This window comes from Opisthorchis viverrini (assembly GCF_000715545.1).
Source record: "Opisthorchis viverrini unplaced genomic scaffold opera_v5_378, whole genome shotgun sequence".
In the NCBI taxonomy this organism is placed as follows: Eukaryota; Metazoa; Platyhelminthes; class Trematoda; order Opisthorchiida; family Opisthorchiidae; genus Opisthorchis; species Opisthorchis viverrini.
In genome coordinates this window covers 15,361-35,555 of record NW_008752038.1, presented here as the reverse complement: position 1 = coordinate 35,555, position 20,195 = coordinate 15,361, and the positions used below count along the sequence as shown (strand labels likewise).

The 20,195-nt window shown below is 44.1% G+C and overlaps 1 protein-coding gene across 1 annotated transcript; it reads right to left on the bottom strand.

Annotated features, from left to right (window-relative positions):
• Nucleotides 1-598: 598 nt before the first annotated feature.
• On the bottom strand, nucleotides 599-18,465 carry T265_10544 (hypothetical protein; the record flags this gene model as incomplete). The annotated part of the gene is made up of 7 exons (XM_009176945.1): nucleotides 599-1,185; nucleotides 7,092-7,416; nucleotides 8,618-8,978; nucleotides 11,380-11,469; nucleotides 13,475-13,510; nucleotides 15,118-15,291; nucleotides 17,765-18,465. 7 exons carry the CDS (start codon nucleotides 18,431-18,433, stop codon nucleotides 696-698), a joined length of 2,145 nt encoding a protein of 714 aa, XP_009175209.1.
• Between the last annotated feature and the right edge of the window lie 1,730 nt (nucleotides 18,466-20,195).

Sequence of the window (20,195 nt, the reverse complement as noted above, 5' to 3'; positions counted from 1 at the left end):
CAGCAGATGCAGCAGATTGGCGAATCAGCAGATATAACAAAATATACCCATATATATTGGAGTTAAATAGAGGTAACAAAAGAGTTACTTTTGCTAGCATTGTGTCGTCCCTAATGAGGCCAAACGGGATTTCCGGGCAATTGAACAAAGTGAATACCCCTAGTCGCTGAAGGCCTTAAATTCTTGTCTTTACTATTGGATCACACGAAAACCAAAATTTGGAAATTGATTACATGGGTTCTAATCGCTATCTCAAGTGCCAAATCTTAACGTTGCCATCACGTGCTTGTCATAAGGGGAACTCAGACCCGAAACGTTACAAACATCCACCGCAGTTAGGGAAGCTAATCGCGCTGAGACCTGGTTACTCGGGGTAGAGAAGACTTACCGGAGGCAATCGTGTCATGCTGCACTTATTGTGAGACCTTGAGCGTAACCAGAAATTGGCGCACTTGAAAAAACCGTAAAAATGCACGGTCCTGGATACAAAAAACTCAATAATGTTCCCTCGTACTAGGTCGAATTCGATGTTACTAGCGTCTATGTGTTTGACACTGTGATCCATATCACCGAATAAACAGTCCAGAAATTAATAGATATTTAGCAACAAAACCGAAAGGCAACAAAGCAAAACTTTACACTGTACATTATGGGACCCAAATATAGTAGGGATCCCGACCAGCACAATTCGCTAGTCATCGGGAAAGAAGACTGTCCAAAGCTTGCGAAACCGATTGAACACGGTCCCGTTTCCTTTTCCTCTTTTGTTTACTAAATACTTCAGAACTTCGAGTGGAATCGCCTTGTTTTTTGTTGGCTCTCGGTGTGCTCGTTTCCCATAACTCGATTTCAGGGGGTCGATTGAGAAAGGTGAAGCATTTGGAAGGTCCCGATTTGGAAAAACTCTGAGAGGCTGAATTTACTGTATTAAATTTGTCTGAAAAAGTCCTCAATTCTTTGTTTTTCCGGTTGTTTTTGTTGCAAAAAGATGCGTTTTCCATATGAAGTCTTCTAGTTGGCAAATCCATCTTCTTTCGCTTACGCGGTACAGTGGATGTATTTTCACAGTCGGCGTGGTGTGTCTGCATAAGTGTCGCCGTGGAGTTCCGCATTTCATCGTTCCAATTACTCTTGCTGAACGACCCCTTGCGAATATTAGATGATTTGGAGGCAGAATCCTGGGTTCTGGAAGAGAGTTGAACAATGCAAAAACAGAATGACAGCCGCATCTTTCCACTTCGGTCTACGTGCATGGTTCACCTAATCAGTCAATCGGATAATGGAACAAACCGAGACAACAAGGGTTCCACAATACCAGAGCCACACGATGGGAGAATTCATATAAAGCGCCTGCACGTAGTTATTCAGATTACCTATCTTAAGTACCTGTTGAGTGAGAGCATGGGCTTCTGTTCTGAAGCAACAAAGATATGGGGGGACATAATATACACAGTTGACAGAACTTCGGAAATGAAACTTGGGTAAAAGTAGAAACTACAGTATAGTAATAGGGAAGCATCACCATAAGAGGTGTGAAAGCTGTGATGACGAAGGTGAAAGAAGAAATTGATAGCCGACTGTATGTCTAAGTGGAAATGACCACCCATTGCCGCGTCAACTTAATTACCACCATCGCTACTGAGCAACGGAGCCCTAATGCCACACAACAGCGCCAATTTACTTAAGAAAAAACCTTATATGTAAAGAGCGAAACTAGCAGAAGGAAACGGTCTAATGCTGGCTTACTACAAATATCCGGGATATTTACACATCCAACTGAATAGAAACTGAAAGCATTAGCTCCAAGCTACCAAGTCGGCGCCATATTTTTCCGCGTCTTCAGCCAACTATAGGGATGGCTTTGTTAACCACATTCCAAAAGGTAGGTCACAAACATGGGGCCCAGACTTTTGATAGTATCCTCCACTCTCTTCAACTCTTCTGTGGCCATGGCTCGAGACGTTCAAGAGGCCAAACTCTCCGCATGCAGAAGCGAATCGAATTACAGTAAGCAAGCAGGCCATATGTAATCTATCTCTTGGATCATACTATTTTGAATTCGGCATGAGGACAGGTGACACCTCAGCGAGAAAAGTACACGAACAGTCTGCTGAGGTCTGTAGACCTGTCAGAAACCTTGAGGTAAGATGCTTGCCTCATCACGGAACACTGTGTTCAACTCATCGGGAATTTATTGAACAATGGTGATTTCGAGACATCGATGATCAAGTGCGTCTTATAGATGCCAGCAGAGGCCCGTAATCATAGCTTCCACACTGTATACTGATATACATAGCCTTAAAACTGCGTTCGAAGTAACCATAAGAACGGCTTGCAGCGTTCAATGATGACGATCGCATACTTAGGGCGACTTTGCTCACGGACGAACTGTGGACTGAGGGCAGACCAGACAATTTGGATCGTTGATAGCAATCCAAAAGAGAACAACGAGTCATTGGCGCTACGAAACGCTGTCGCAACCGTCCAGACGGCCCAAAGCAAACCAAAGAACCGAGAGGATCTACCAAAGCGGCATAGCGAAATCGATGAGGTTAAAGTGGTTCCTATTTTTCCTACTTGTAGATAACTAGTAGGCAGAGTTAATAACGAATACTGTGATGCAGACATGACGGTCTGACAGATCGATACCCCAAAGACGGGACTCGTTTACAGTTGCTTCATAAGGGTATAAGTGGCAGGTTGCAGTGAACTTGGTTTCTTTCCATCGACCCTGGCTTCTTTGGAATAAGTTCAGCAGATATGCGAGAAACAAGTCTGAAGCTCGACGCATAAATGAAGACTGAATTATGCGTTATCGTCAGTGAGATTTCGATGAAAAGAAACCCCTCGCATAATGGTTCGCCTATTTATTGTTTCCAGCAATCAGGTCAGCCACGTTGGGTTAAGCGGGAAACTCTAAAAGTCAAACTTTTCAGATTGAGGTTTACCAAAAACACGCCAACTAAATCGTGGGGTTATGCCAGGTTCCAAACACCAGGTTAGATACTGTTCATCCAAATAGGATCCCAAAGTTCACACCGACTCAAGACAAAGTGACCAACAGATGGCAAACCCAAGTTAACCCAAGTGACGGTTTCGAAGAGTTTACGTTAACGGCAAACTACATTCGGTGCATAAGTACAAAACGGAATCAGTGTCAAGGCTCTTGCTGGGTATTTTAACTTGCTGTTCTTTGAAAGTTGTCCACCACATCTGCGTTACATCCTGGTTAATCTGATTAGGAAGATCGCAAAGCCCACCTCATCGGACCACCTCATCGCACGTTAAAACATCCTTCATTTGTTCTTTGAAAGTTGTCCACCACATCTGTGTTACGTCCTGGTTACTCTGATTAGTAAGATCGCAAAGCCCACCTCATCGGACCAGTGGAATCGCAAGTTAAAACATCCTTCACTCCAGTTTGCATTTCTGATCAATACCGTTGGTTTGTGATTACCTAGCTGCCACCTACTTGCTTCGGTGCTCCCCAGTTTGGCATTTATTGGCATTCCGAATGCTTTTGATTCGGTTTCGCATGACAATCGCCAGATCCGCCGCGGTGTTTGGACCGCTGTTAGCCCTAATCCGGTACATCGCTTGGTCCCATAAGAATCCTGCGGCAATTTTCCATCATTAAGAGGTTAACTTCAACGGAGATGGGCATCAGTATTGCACACAATGGTGGTGGATAAAGGTGTTGGATTGTCAACGCCAGTCTGATTACATCTTAGTAGATGATTCTGCCTTTGCTGATGACTGTGAAGAAAGTCATACTCGCCTTAAGGGTTAAGGGGAGTGCACATTTCACGAAACACAGAACGTTTTGAACCTGTGACCTTCCAGCCGGTGGTCGATCGTTTGGTCACAGTTTGATGAGCTCCCATAGCGTCATTCACCCTGGAATAACGATAACTACATCACGTGATCACGTAATAATTGGCTCCTCGACTGAAGACTACTCAACCTGCTGAGGTCGAGTAGGAACTGATCAGTTTGCAAACCTGACAACAGCTGCTGAAAAAGCTTGAGGTGACGCATGCCCCGTTGAATCTGCAGCAACTAATAGAAAGTAAGGGGGATAATACCCAATATCCAAGCATTCGCCGACCAAGAACATTGTAACATCCTCAAAAGGTGAACATTCTGCGATCTTGTTGTATCACGCATGACGATCGATGTGCTCGCCACATTCACATTGCAAGGGCGCGGTCGGAAAACGTTTTTTTGGTCTGTGATACATCGTCTGAGGAGCTGACAGCACCTACTTCGACATCTTTCATCGCTGTTCAGGAGAGTTGCACTACAGTGATGGGTGTGGGTAGCCTCGAACGGGTGCGGAATGAAAATGAGCAGAAGTATAATGCTGACGTGTGGTGCCACAGGTGTCATCTATTGCGATTAATTGATTTTTGGGTTCACGAGCCGATGATCATTCCACATGAATGAGGAGGGAGAGTGGGGGAGCACCGGTGAGCGAAAAGCTGTGAAAGTGAATGGTACTTTCGGATTTCCCAAATCGAAAAAGGGGATCTGATCATAGTAACCCACCTTGACCCTTGACTCAAAAGCCTGACCAGGAAGAAGTGGGATGATGTAGGATTTTGTTTGGGGACCCTGAACCCAGCGTCCGAATCAAAAGTTTGAACCGCGAGGCAGAAGTCATTAGGGTCTCCTTAGAGACCCTGCTTAGAGCCACTGACTCAATAGTTCGACCCACTTGGCTGCAGGGACCGGCCTGGCCCGAGGACGCACGGAGCAAGGCATTATCATCTCGCTCCTGATGTGGCCGCGCACAGCAGGTGCTTTTTGAGCAGCGCCAGATTATTCGATATCTCGACAGCATTGAATAATGCAGCGGCTGTAACGGTAAACCGATCGGAGTGCATGGTTTTGGGGTCGGAACTCCTCTAATCCGTCATTCCTCGGGGGAAGACAGAATCGCTGCTTCCAAAGATATGAACATACTGGTCACCTCACTACCTTCACATTCCTGTCGCAGAGGACAGTAAAACTTTGCCTGCAGACCGCAGCATGGGTATTTGCCGTTCTTCGTCGGGCTGATCACCTTTAGCCTTCCTGGTATGGATGAACCTTGGAGAACTGAGTTACGGCTGGTATAACGCGTAGGACCACTGCAGCACTGAAGTTCTACCACAGTGACAAGGTGACAGCTTTAGGCCGCACTGTCAGTGATGCTAGTGCGTAGAAACTATCACCTCCAGTGCGTAGTTATCCAGTTTCCGAACTAACTAAACATGCCATCGCCTTCAATGCTCGACTGTATCTCCCACGATGTTCCACTTTTTGGTGATCAAAACTGTGGCAGATGGAACCAGTTTGCCTATCGCACGCGGTTTACAGCCGACGAGTCGGACTTGGACTTCCCGACACTTATGCGAGGCACATGGCATTGAGTGTTCATTGCTGCCTGATCCTGTAGGACGGACACCTTGTACCCATTGAGTATTTTTTTGTGTTAGTGTGTTCTGTGCCTTGAAGAGCACTGAGCATTCCTGTGGAGTAGTTTATTAACAGACACGAACTAAGCGGTTACAAGCCATTAGACACCTTCCATCAAATGCGAGGGGAGACCTTAGGCACCAGAGCATAGACTACTCACATGCTTCACCATCACGACCTTCCATCAAATGCGAGGGGAGACCTTGGGCACCAGAGCACAGACTACTCACATGCTTCAGCAGTAGTATACAGCATCATGCAAGTAGTATAATCTTGGTTGAAGTTTTATGAACTTCCAGTTCCGATTCATACTATGCATCCACAGGTACACGAAAATAGTCCCTACTCAGAAGAGTACCACTAAACTCAAAAAAGGATCTAAAACATCAGGGTAGATATGTTTCTTCGCAATATGCGTCTTACACAGTTGTTCGTGCTGACCTGCTCCACGTAACATTAGTTACGTACTGTACATGATTGCATGGACTTGGGGCGATCACTGCCTCGCTAAGCACCATGACCGCAAAGTAGGATGGATAAACCACGTAGCTACTTGGATATAACTGCCAGGAACTCTCCCAAAAATCAGTGAGAAATCGTACACACTAAATCAGGTCGATAACTGTTACGCTAAGTTGCTTATGGAATCAAAGGGATATGACTAAGCATCTTACGACATACGTACGACATCCTACGACATCCTACAACATACGTTTTTTTAAATAAACAACCAATGAAGGAGGGAATCTATCATTCCGAGGAATATTAACATAAAAAGAGGATGCTCCCGGTTGGTACGCTTCTCATCATCATCATCATCATCATCGACAGCATGACATCAGTGTTCATCACCGATGCTTCCAGCAAAGCGCCACAGGCACGAAATTGAAGATGAAAGACATTTAACTGGGGGAGTGTGAACCATGCAGTAGAAGAGGCACATGACGAAAACGAGAGGAAGGCAAGTCACACAAGTCAAACAGCGCAAAAAAGTGGCACGTTTGGAAAGTAATGAAACAAACAACCGAAAGATATAGATTTAAAATCAAACACAATTAATCACATCGCGAAAACCAGCGCGTGGTTGATCATTCAGGGGAAAGCCATTTCCTTCCAACACCATGCAGGAAGTTGGAATGTTGAGAAAAAATCGCCTTGTACCGTGTAAAGACCACATGATGGAGGATGCACTAGAAATTTTGACTAAGCGCGAATGACCACCACTTTATGCATAACCCCTTCGACTAAGCTAAGCACTAGAGCAGTGGACGTCAGAATACCAGTTACGTCTACCGTATTTTAAGTAGCGATAAACAGAGAAAAATACGGAAACATGTATGTCTTGTTTTTCCGTTGTATTGGCAGTTAAGCTCGGATCAAAAAGTGGAAAATGAAGCAACACAATAATGAGACTCCGCCCGACCAATTTAGCCATAAAAGCTAATGATTAACCCCCACCTCATCGCCGTGACCTATGGCCCGTTCTCATTTACACTGTGCCAGTGACATATGAGAGATGCGACACCAAATTCTTATCGAACACACACGAATAAGGCACCCGCTGAGTCAAATCCGCACGAAAAGTCAGGCATTTGTTATTTATCCAGGCATACGCGCAGGAAAACAGGTACCTCGAAAAATCTTTTCCTTTTTTCCGTTCAAAATCAAACAACGGCGATTCGGTGTGAGGAGAGCATACTGGCGAGCATCGATCCTCATTAATCCTTCCAGATGCCGTATGTTCGTTTATCCATACAAACGGGGAAAACGACGGAGCACTTTTAGATTTCCGGAGTTGGTTACTGAAACCTGCATGTCCTCCTTGTCGAGCATTCTTCGGCCGTTTCTTTCCCCTTGAGCTGAGTGGAAGAAATGTTGCTTCAATATCAACTGACTGACGGCGGGATTTGATTCGATCGAGACTCGACTGGAAAGTCGGTGTACGATCTTTTTGGTCTGAAATGTAAACAAAAAACGCACAATAATGTAAAGAAAGTGAACGAACGACAATAATCAATTCGTCCGCGGATTGAGTATAAATCACGCATTGATCGAATAATCCGGAAGCAGATCATGAAGTACACACAGCATACTGGGGAGGACTAGAGTAAATGGTCCTCGAGAAAAATCTTTTTATACATGACTAAAATGTAGTGTTTGGAGGAGCATGTCACGCGTAAAGTTGGATGAGACCGACATGTTCTCTTGAGGGAGCCGCAGAACAGTAAATCAAAATTATGGAACTCAACTAAAGATTTGTATACATTCCTAAGAAAGAGGCTCAAGGAAACTACCTGTGTCACAATCCGACATGGATTCGGTGAAACAAGTGGACCAAACCCCACCATTCGTGAGTATTTACACACTTTGCGTCCACGTCATAATCAATTGACTCACATCGCTTTACAACAGTTATCAAATGAAAAAAATAATGGTCCAAAAGTCGGAAAGGTTTTCGATCCAACGAAGCCGACTTCGTGTTCCGCAAACAAACAAAAGTCTGTATTGTAGCATGGTAAAAATACACTTTAAAATAGAGTAGGATGTCTCACTGAGGTCAGGTAGTCGTGGGAAATGTTCGCGCTATTCTGTTATCTCTATACGTAGATCCAAACCTGTTGCTCATGAGCTCCGATATCATATTTGGGTTGTCTAACTCCCTCTGATTAGGAATACATTTCGCTGACATGCGGTCTTTCTAGCTTAAACAGCGACTGGAGGGTATGAACGCAATGATTGGTATTACATCCACTGAAAAGTATCTAGGCTACAAATGGGAGTAAATTTCCGACTGCTTCAGGATGGACGGAAAACCAGAAGATACATGGAGGGAGCATGATTGAAAGGCGAGTTTTTGCATACAATTTTTCATTGCATGAGAGCTGTACCATTTTTGAGACACTTTAACCCGGACAGAAGGACGGTAACTTATCCGGGCAAGAGCTTTTGGCTCTAAACTCACATTAATGGTAAAGATGATTGGATTTTTCGCCTGTTTCAAGAACAAATCCGACACAATGAATTGGGCAATGTAAGGATTGAAAACAGACATTATTATTGAATAAGGGAGCGGGAACTGTTCGTCCACCAAGAGGTATGCAAGACGCACAGGGAGGTCTTATGGCACATTCTACTTCTAGTGAACCACAAACATTACCAATGAAAGAGTTGAAGTACCCACCAGAAGGAACCGTTTCTTTTGCCTTTGACACTTCCCTATCCATGACCATATCGAAGAGGCGTTCATTAACTTTCATCTCCAAAGTGTTCAGAGAGGATTTTTCGTGTAAAGATTCCATATTCGTTGTTGGGTCGTCCACCTGATCAGGACCCAACTTCCGTCTCTTCTTTCGTTTCTGCCTTTTGTCGGCAACCCGAATCTCACCACACGGAACCTCAGACTTTCCTTTAGCACGTAGTGCCTTCTTTTTGAAAATGTTTTTCTTATCATAGACCAAAACTCGGCGACGGGGTGAAGGGCCGATGAAATTAGAACGGAAAGGTCGACACCGGCATTGCTATGCGAGAAAAATGGGAGATGATTAACCAGTGCATTTAGTGAATTCAGTTTCGGCCCCGAAACCCAAAATTTTCTCAAGTAACTGACTAACTGACTCAGCCTGGCCGGAACAAAAGATGGGTTTGATGGCTAAAACGATTAGGGATTCTCCTTGATAAATCCGCTTAATTTGGAAGATGTTCTGAATGCCACGAGTACTAGCGACCACCCTACTTCTGTTCGGTTCCAACTGGTCGCCATGCTATCATATTATAGTATTTTCTCTTTATAGTTATGAATGTGTCCATTCAAAATGAAAGGAATTTTAGGCTGTCTGTCAATAGCCACTAATGAAATATGAATACTCACCCAATATTACGGTCTCTAAACGAATAACTGAACACTAGTGAATGCTATGCATAGCTATGGAGTCGTGCTAGAGAAGGCCTCGTTATAGTGCTGCTAGATTGAAAGTATACTCCAGCAGCATTGGCAATCGTTATACCCATATAGTGTACCTTCGGCAACTGCGCCCCAAAAAGAAATAGAGAACGTTAGAGAACGAGAAAATATGGATACCTGAGGAGATCCGGAGAAACTAACAGAAGAGTGAGTGGACAGTAAGGCGGTGATAATCATCATTATTGTCTTCAACCTCGTGCGTGAGTTGCAAGAATCCAAATAGAAATAGGTAGCTGGAGCATGAACAAGTACAACTTTTCTACCGATTTGCCTGAGTTCGCAAATCGAAACAAGATGACATGGAAGGGTAGACTTTGAATCCGGAGAAAGGTGGTAGAGGTGTGCAGTGACACACACACACATCAACGGCCTCAGTGGGATGCCTCCAGTTAGCATCCACAGAACAACGAGCACCGGACAGAGTTTATAAGATTTAACACACGGTACGGAAGGGAATATAAGGGAGCTCAGCAACAGAGAGCTTACGTTGTTTTCTGGGGAATGGTCACCAACCCACTTATGAAGAGTTTATCTAATCCATCACTTCATTTTCCTGATTTGAGTTGTCAGCTTTTTCACAAGGAAAAACCACAATCTATGGTAAATAGCCAACTCAGTGACCTACTACCGTTGCGTTCTGTTTGGACTGTGCACTGAAAGCTTCCGAATACGTGCGCTCACCGCATGTAAACTAATGTTAGATATAAATGTAAAGCATTCGCCCATCAGCCTTACTGTACGCTAACTCACACGCAAAACTGGGTTTCTCACGCAAGCTCTTGGACTCAATCATCTAACAAATAAACACGGGTATAATAGTTATACAGGGATCAAACAGTTATACATATCTCGTTCCTCCAGACTGCACAGCTGGATAGCGGGTACCTCAAATACACCTGACGGATAAACCTATGAAAGCGGGAAGACAAGCCGTCGCATCGCAACACGGCCCAGTCATCCCTGAGGGCTGATTCCACTGGAAAGAATGCTGGCGAAAGGGAGGATCGTGTTAATTTCTCTCTGCAACACACGGTGCCAATAGTCGTCTTCTTTCGAACTGAAATTTTTTTCCCGGAAAAGGTTTTGAAGGCCTCGCTGATCATAAAACGCCAATAAGTCTGAACCTAAGCGGGAATGTCAGGTGTCACGTGTCACCCGTGTCAGGTGAGCGGGGCATATGGTGTCCGATTGTGAATTCCGCGGAATTCCGCACCGATACCTCTTTACCGCTCGTATTAAGCACTGCTGCGACGGAGAAGCTTATCCCGCATAAGATTGGTTAAAAGATAGGACCACTTGCCGGTTCAGCGTCAAGGCGAGTTCTGATTGGCCGAGAGTCTGGACCCAACAGCCAATCGTGTTCCAGTATCTACCAAATGCCAGTTACCAGTCCAGAAGGCGTCAGAATTTCCAGTGTTGTTGCCGCATATACTTAATAGACAACGCGCTTTACATGTGTTTTCGCAATGACTTTTGGTGCCAAAACGCGTCATGCACCTTTGGCGGTTGTTTTAACATGAAAGCTAGCTCGGAGGGTTCGGACCGAGAACAAAACTAAAGAAATGTTATTATACCGACAGCAATACTTCTAAAAGATGTTCCTACACGCTGTGCGGACAGCCCACAAGTTTTAATCTTGATGTTTTTCTCGGGAACGACTACTAATCGGCTGACTGCGCCTGCGATCGAATCAGTGGGAAGCAACGGGTCGGATACGCCAACGTCAATGAGACAAGGCATGTGAAAACATACCAGAGATGAGGTGTAAGGTTGAGTAACCGACTGGGTAATCAGTTCGAAGTAGAGCACATGTAGGTCCGGCATACAATTTAAACATACTTCGGAGAGAAAATAGTACCAACAACCTATTGACTATCTATCAACCATCTACTATTTCTGAAGCAGTTCTTACACACAAAAACAAGCAATGGAAAGGTCTAGTCTAGGAATAAACTCACTTCGATCGTATGCCCCCGACGGCCACAGTTGCAACACCCTCGATGACTCAGCATTTTTACCGGGATTGGAACTGGTTTTCCGACACTTGTCTGTAGTAGAAAAGACAATTAGAACATCATGCCGTTATAACGCTATTGAATGTTCCGTATTTTTCAGGGAAAGTTGACATTGCTGTGGACCAAGATTGCACAAAAATGCTAGTAATTACCCTGCGCGTGGTTAACTTTTTTTTTAAACAAACATGAGACCTCACCGAAGACGACGGTTTCCACCTGATCTGACTGATCAACTGACCCATGCACTTACGATACACTTGGGAAGAAGAATTGAACACCCATCAGGAGTACTAGCCTGGCCAGATTTGCTTGATTACAAGGCCTGGCAAATATTCAGATTTCTGGGAGGTTTTTGGAGTTGAAAACACTTTTGAAATTGAATTGCACAGCACTATGAGGCAGTGGTATGTAAAAGTGTACTAAAGTACTCGGCGTAATATTATAACCACTTCGCCCGTTACATCGAAATCATGTTTTGTGCGCTAATTTACCGCCCATACAAGGCTAGACGCCATCATACTTCGTAAATTCACGAAAGCATTACGGCCAGTGTGAAGCTGATTTGACCTATTCTTCGGGCGGTCATATCGCACAACGCTATCAGACTTGTTCCAGTTAGCAGAGATGATCTAGCTAGTGACTTCCATCAAGGTGCACCACTATGTTTAAAAAAACGCTGGTGAAAGCTCACCTCCAGTGACCTAGAACTTCAAAAATTGTGGGGTTCTGAATTAACAGTTTAAGGATGGCGCAATGCGGATTGAATAAGAGATCGAATTCCAGTAGCCTGTTGAACAGTTTCCACATGGCCCCTTTTTGGTGGTAGGTTCCCAACGTTACATTCGACCACCTCACTAACGGCTAGTCTGCCAGGTCCCATTTCTCGTTATAAAAGAAACAGTTGCCTTAAGCTTATAGCTGCAATTATATTGGATTTCCTACATTCAGGATCACACCAGCTTTCTCCAGCTGCAAGCAAATTCATTACAGCGACTGTTTGATACACCAGATTAATTGTAATCCAGGCTTGGAGGGATACTAGGTACCGCCCTAACCAGTTAGAGAGGTTTTTCTGCATACAGTATGTTACACAATGAGAAATATTACTAGCTGACTCATCAACAGCATTTCTGGCGGTGGCCGTTTCATCCAAACGGTGTCTTCCGATTATGTAGTTTCTCACGCTTATTGTGGACTGTTTTGGTAAGCCTGCGTAACCAATGTAACCTGTGAGTCGCAATGGGTTCATGGATAGAAGCAGGCCCATTTTTACAGATTCCCTCGGACAGCTCAGTAGGATGTGACACCTTGTAAGGGAAGAATATGAGCTGACACATGCGTTCCCGAAAGATAGAATTAAGAATCGCGACCTGGTATAAATAGCAGAAGGCAATCTATATCTGTTGTTGCTCAAATTGCGCACCCACTTCGCCCAAACCCGATCCTGCCGAAGAACAGTTGAGGGTTAGCAGACATCAGGAAGAGTCGTTTGCTGTCATCATAATATGTTGACTTCAGACTGCACAGTTTCCCACGGTTACAGTATTTGTTTTCAGCACAAAAAACCTAGTATTTCATTGTTCCAGTGGAAATAGTTGACGTCTACCTAATCCGCGCAGGAAGATCACTTGATCTCGAGGGCTAAAGCCTGTGGCTCCAAACAGAGTGATTTCAGTCGATCCCGCAGGTGCTCACTTAAGGAGGCATTGATGAGAAAACATAAATACCGTATTCCAGTGTCATAATCGTAAGTGGCTGAACTATATCCAAGTGAGAATGAGAAGCTGTGTGGAACAGGGACTTGAAATAATAAATGTGAGCAATCGGATGCGCCCATAGAGTCTGGACTGTTGAAAACGGTGCAGTCAAACCGGACTATTCGTTAGAACGCTGATATTCGCGGCCCTATGAACTTCCAAAATGGTTCCACTGAAAATGGCTAGCTAAACCCCTTGAAAAACAATGGAACGACCCAAAGCGGTGGATAAACAAACAGATAAATGCCCCAAATAAAAATGAAAGCAATGACATAACATACCGTGTTCTTATATTGCCGCCATAACTCTGTGCATAACTGAAAGAACAGACAGAACAGAAATGGGTCAATTAAGCACAGTTCGAGGAGAAATAAAGCAAAATGGAGGAAAACATAAAGAGGTGAGAAGGGTTTGGAGAACATTTCGTGGAGACGTGCGAAAAAGACGACAACCTCGGTGAAAGGATATCATTTCGCTTTGAAATCGACTTCTATAGTAGGTCGGATTTATATGCATAACCCCGAGAATCTTTCCCAAAAAGCAGTTTACTCTATAGATTAATAAATCATCCATCTTAGGTACATTGGAACAAGAGCCACGGATACCTGACAAAGAAGCGCAGTATCTTCAACAGTCACGACTGCCAGCCAATACGCTAATCGATATATGAGAATGCACATTTAAATCAAAGGCGCTTGTATGCCGGGAGGCATGCTAACAAGATAAACTCTAGCAACCTTTATATAGAAACGGCTGTATGAATAAGCAAAACAATCACTGATGCTTAACTATGGGCTGCTAATCAGAGTAGACTGGTGCTCAAGAGTCAACCGTCGTTTACACTCGAAGCATTTAAAAAGGTTCATTGAAGATTATCGTCGTTGTAAAACATTTTTGCAGGAATACAAGTATGTTCAGGCGCTTCCATTCCGAAGAAAGCCATCCAACAGTAGCCAAAATTAATATTTGCTGAAAGCGACGACTAATCAAAACCCGTAGATGGTGGTACACTGACTGTGGTGAAGAACACTTGCTATCCATGCGGAAATCTATTTATCCACATCCGGCGAACGCAGATCGTCGTACAAAACAATCACATCAAACAGTCCTCAAGCGCGGTAAAATCTTGAGAAGTGGTAACGTTTCACAAAGCTTTTTGGTCACGCGAATTCTTCCATTGGATGTGTTCTAGTCGTAGGATTTTGTGCAATAAAGTGTAACATCGAATGATTTCGCGCTTGTGCAGGCACCTGGATAGAGAACACAACAAACTAGGTGCGCATTCGCGCACATTCAAGATCAGTGTAGCAAAGGGAGAAGTGAGCAACCTCATTCTCGACGAATTACCATATTCTATTTGAAAAACTCTCGGTTTTAGACAGATGAGTGGATGGTACTAATGCTGATAATTTTGGTCATCAGACGCGCATGGAAATAAGAAGTACCGTTTGATGTGCATGTGTGAACTCCTGTGATAAAGGGTGTGATACTAGCTTCATGACAAAAAAGACAACGAAGAGGTTATTTGTGCGGTAGAGAACAAAAGCGAATCAGATGTGAAGGTTTTCGTCTTCAAATATGACAGTCATGAGATATGTAGGGTGTGCTGGTGAACAAAAGTAGTGGTCCCACACGTGAAACCCTCGGATGAAATTCTGGTCACAAGTCGGTATATATGTACTGCTGATGGACACTGAAATGGGCGATGAACGAATTCAGTGTCTTCCATGGTGCAGGAGCTAACAGCATCTACTAATTCCGGAAAGAAAAATCAACCCGAAAAACAAGATCCCATAAAAGCATACAGTTTCAACCGTTTTAGGAATAAAAAGCTAAGTTATGGTAAAGTAGTGAGGAGTTGGGGAAGGTTAACCGGGAAAGTAAATAATTCCGGACAATTAAGGCACGTCCACGCTTTACTTACATGGGACTGGTGTCCTTGGAGACCACAACGCTCACACACGGACTGCTTCAAACGGCTCAACAGGGTACACGACTTCTTGGTATGACCGGGTGCTAGACAAGCAAAGCAGTACATGTTTTTGCAGTTTTCTTTCATGTGACCTTCGATGCCGCAGAATATGCAAACCACATCAGACTGAAGGGGCAGAACAAAAGTGGACATGTGATTGAATATGACAATTAACCTGTGAGTGACACAACGGAAGAGTATGTACACAATGGAAATGAATTCACTGCACTTTGTACTGAATAGCAACAGGTGCAGTTTGACCCGAGTTGCGGAGTAGCACACCACCTTCAACCTACGGTGGTGTTATATCAAAGGCTTAACTGAGCATAAACAATTGTTCGGTGGTAACGCTCTTCCGGAGCCCACCTGAAGGAAACACGAGAGCTGAGATAGTACCTAGTTCCCCAGGCTTAGACGGAAGCAGTCGAGATTCTGAGGTTGGGTTCGACCTACGGGCCTTCCGGTCACAAAGTTCGTACCGTAACCAGTAAGCTGTCTCGAGCATACAATGAGGATACAGTGACCCATAATAAACCGAACGATATACGGCGCTACCTCTTTATAACACCACTCGGGGTGAAAACTATACAAGGCTATAAAAACGTTTTCTTGTGGATACGTGTACGCAAATGAAGTTAACGAAAGTTAACAAAAATTAACAAAAGCACTGTGTGTTCCACCAAATTGTAGCCGCTACAAGAGAAAACCGATTGGCGGTCTCTCCAAAAACAAATGGAAGTAGACCGTTGCCGGCGGTGCCGTATCAAAACACCGCAGTCAAATGTTCCAATTCAGAAGAGTTATTCTGCAACGTGCATCCGGCTCAAAAAAATACCGGCGCTCTTTCGGCTAAGAAAAATATCTTTTGATCCAATTCAAGTATGATATTTGCAGCTTTTCCACTCAACAGTTTAAGCTATACCATTCGCTTTCTCAGGAAGTTTCTTAGCCAACAACACCTGCCTTTGAACTATGTGAATTCTACTTTGTTTTCGCAGCCACCCTCCAGTGATTGGATGTACTTTTTCGGAACCTGAAGAAGCATTGCTTCTGCCTCCGGTTGGGGACGTTTTTTTGTATGGAACACGTTTTTGCAGATACTCAAGCCCTTGTCACAAGGCTTTCTGATACGTTCGTTTCACGCAGTGCATTATACCTGACAATCACTAGCGCCAAATACGTCTACATGCTAAATTTGTCCCATACCACTAAGAAGCACAACCCTGACTGTTCTTGGATAGAACGCGGAACATGACGGTATCCGCTGTAAAATCACCTAATTTTCATGGAATGGGTTGACGAAATATCAGTTGCATTCAACCGCAAACTGACGATTAGTATCGCGTCTCACTTTGTCCTGGACAGCCGGAACTCAGCCAATTTTACCCCATGGGTGAAGTGAAATGAGGCCATGATCGTAGATGAAATCATTAACGATTCGTACAGTGGTTGTTCCTTTCCCATCCGTGTTAATCCATTTATGGTTACTAGGACACATAATTAGCACGCAAAAGATATGTTTGAATCGCCGAAACGCGTTTATTATTAGTTATAATAGACAAACTTCTGATAGACAGTAAGTACCGTGCTAAGAGAACAGATTTTGGAAAAGCACGTGGGGTGGTCAGCAAGTTTACTTGAACGCTGCTCGCGAAGCACTTCGTACATAAATTACTCGGGTCTAGAGAAGAACTACCAAGGTATTTCCTTCCTACTGCGGTTCACCGGACGCATGCGCACTAATTCGTTCCATTCTTGCTGAGCTAGGCAAGTGGTATGTCAAACAAGTATAGCATAATACAGCTAAAAGTAGTTGTTATTAGAACAATACAGCTAGCGAAGATTCTGTATTTTAAGTGAAACCTATCTGTACCGAAAGGCCAAGAAGTGACCATACTGCTGACCAGGAGACAGCGCGTTCGAGATTCTCTGACGTTTTGTGAGATGTCCACTGATGTAAGCGCTCCTCAGCTTTTCAGGGGAGACTGGCTTCATTTACAGGACTAAATCTCCATTAAAGTTCTCAAATCCCCTCAGACTACCAAAGCACCTAATGGAAAATTACAAGAAAATTCGAGTACGCAACTGGATTTACGACTTGAAACCGCGGATGATAACTTAGTTCCCATAAAACTGTTGGTTACTCACGCACTAACCCCCATGGGGACTGTAAGTTAGGCCCCAATCGCCCTAAACAGGATATGGCGCCATTCAGTCCTCAATAACGCTTATTTATTCCACAGGATTCGAATCTAGAGGAACCAAGCAACGAAAACCATACCAGAAAAATTGCTTCTCGATTTAGTTTCTTCGCTATGAACTAGAGACAACTCAGCGATTAGGCCGTGAAAGTCCGCAGTTGGATTACAACCCTAGTTTTCAGGTTGCTCCTGTCTTGGGAAAACCTGGCAGTGGCTCAGAAATGTACGGCAGTTATACATCGAAAGGGTGCCGCGGGTGAGTGATCATTATAAGTTTTATCACCATTATTGATTAACTTTTCCATCCCCTACACGCCTTTCAATGCTAACGTAATGAAAAGGCGCGCCGAGAATGAGCAACATTAAAATTGGCTAAAATTGGTTACGATGTAACTTACAATGCGACATTCAAATGTGAAGTGACCTCGCTTTCGACAGTTCGCGCAAACCGCGTTATGAAAGTCGTTGAAGTACCTCTTGTCATGCGACCCAGTGCGTGAACTGGAACGACGATCTTCTGCATTTATACGCCATAAATCAGGGTCGCTTCTACTCGAAGCCAGCTTACGAGCAATGTCCAGTGGATCTCCAGGATTGCACACAGACGAGACAGCCTGTCTTGACACACCCAGTACGACGTCATCAGGCGTCCAGTTCACATCTGCAGATGCGCCGGAAAGAGTTGTCGATACATGAGAATCGAAAGATTCCATGGTAATGGCCGACTCAGAATCACTTTCCTCAGTTGTTGCAGAATGTAAATCAGTCTGAAAATGCGAGCCATAGCCATCAGAATCGGAATCGTCTTTAAACTGTGATATGTTAAGCGGTAGAAATTGATCGCGTGAGGAGTCTACTGAACTCGTTTTCACGCTGGTCTCCGATTCACCAGAATCCTTGTTCATGGTAGCCGCTTCTTTAGAGCAACCAGTGAAGAACATATCATCCAGTTCTGCCCCGATTTTCGGCACTGATTCGAAGAATACTGCACTGTACATGCTGTGCTCAATCTCTTCATCAATGCTGTCGCTGTCATACCCAATTCCATCAACTTCTTCACTTTCCATTTGGTCTGAAAGGGAGTAAAGTTCAACAGGGTCTCATGGCAACAGGCTAACAAAACGGTATGGACACCATGATCGGACAGCTGCAATAGCGGTAAGACCATCATCATGATTTCTATCATTGGCAACGAACCACCAATTCACAACCATGCCAATCAAATATTATGATTGAAGGCAAACATGAAACAGGGATGGGGACTTGCAGTTAGACTAAAATAAACATCCAAGGTTTCTACACTCCTAAAACCCAACCAGAAATAGGATAGAAACTGATGGCATGAACGCCGCTGACATCCGCTGGCTGTCAAATCGTTCATCGTCACTAGGCAAGCAGAGAGGTCACGTGGACGCCATCCTGAAAGGCGAACAGGACCAACAGCACACAAACTTTACCTAACATCATTACCTTCTGCTATGTCAAACTCTATCCACCTCCAAGTTTGCATCGCCCAGAATAAGGAACCTAAAACAATATTATTCCCGGCATGCGCAACACAGCCCAGCCACCTTAAATTAGGGTAATGGATGCACTCTCTGAGCGAAGTACTTTCTGCTTCACATAAGACCCATTGCCTGACCATCTCATTCAGAACTCGCCGGTTCCAGTCGATTCCAGTTTTAGTAACAAAACATCGATGGTCAAAGACCTGAAAACGACTCATACCCTCCACTCGAAGTGACCAAGTCTGACAGTTATACAACAATGCAGACCGCACTTTAGCCTGATGCAGGCATCCTTTGAGACACAGTGATGTTCTTTTGATGCCACAGGTGACTGGAAAACGTAATTATGACCCTTGAGATTCGTGTGTACACTTCGCCTGTCATACTAAGTGATGGAACTGCTGAAACGCCAGTGTTTCACAACCCCATTGTCACTTACTAAATTCTCAGAAGCACGTTCAAATACTGTACGTCCTGAAACACGAATATGGATTTCGTGGGCGCATAGAGCATGCCAAAGAACTGCACGGTTTCGATCAGCTTTCCTAGCAGCGTCTGGGCACCTTGAAAGTTTTCAAAAATGCAACACAATTTTATCTTCAGACTCATCATCCTCAACTACGAAAACAGGATACAGGTTATGCAGTGGCTATGACTGCCACAGTTTCGTTCGCCAATGATCTGGGGAGATATGGGAGGCTATGCGTTGGAGGCACATTTTAATATGAAACAAGTCCAGTGTATAAGCAAGAGCAATCCGTTGACCTGCTGTCATGATTTTTGTGTGCTTATTCTTATACTTACCACATATACTCGTACTGAACCTTTGTATGTACATTTCAGCTCATGTACGCTTGTTCTTAGACAAGTAAAACGTTGCTTATCCTCGAAAACCTGGACTCTGTTCTAACTCGTTCTCGGACTCATTCTGAACGTCTCAATTTACTTGTCTAAGAACACAATGGACCCGCAACTACGACCTCGGTTCTTCGACGCTGACCCAAACTCCGCAGATGCAGCAAAACGCTGGAATCACTGGTTCCGTACCTTCGAAACCTATCTGAAAACTGTCGAATCTTCTAAACCCGACAAACTTGAAACTCTCATCCACTTTGTGGATCCATTAGTATACGATCACATTGCTGATCACACCGACTATGAATCTGCAATCGCCACGTTACGGAAATTATATGTCCGTCCAAAAAATGTCATATATGCACGCTACCTGCTACAGACCTACAAACAGGAGAGTGGACAAGATATCGATCAGTTCGTACAAAAACTGAAATCATTAGCCAAAGACTGTGAGTTTAAATCTGTG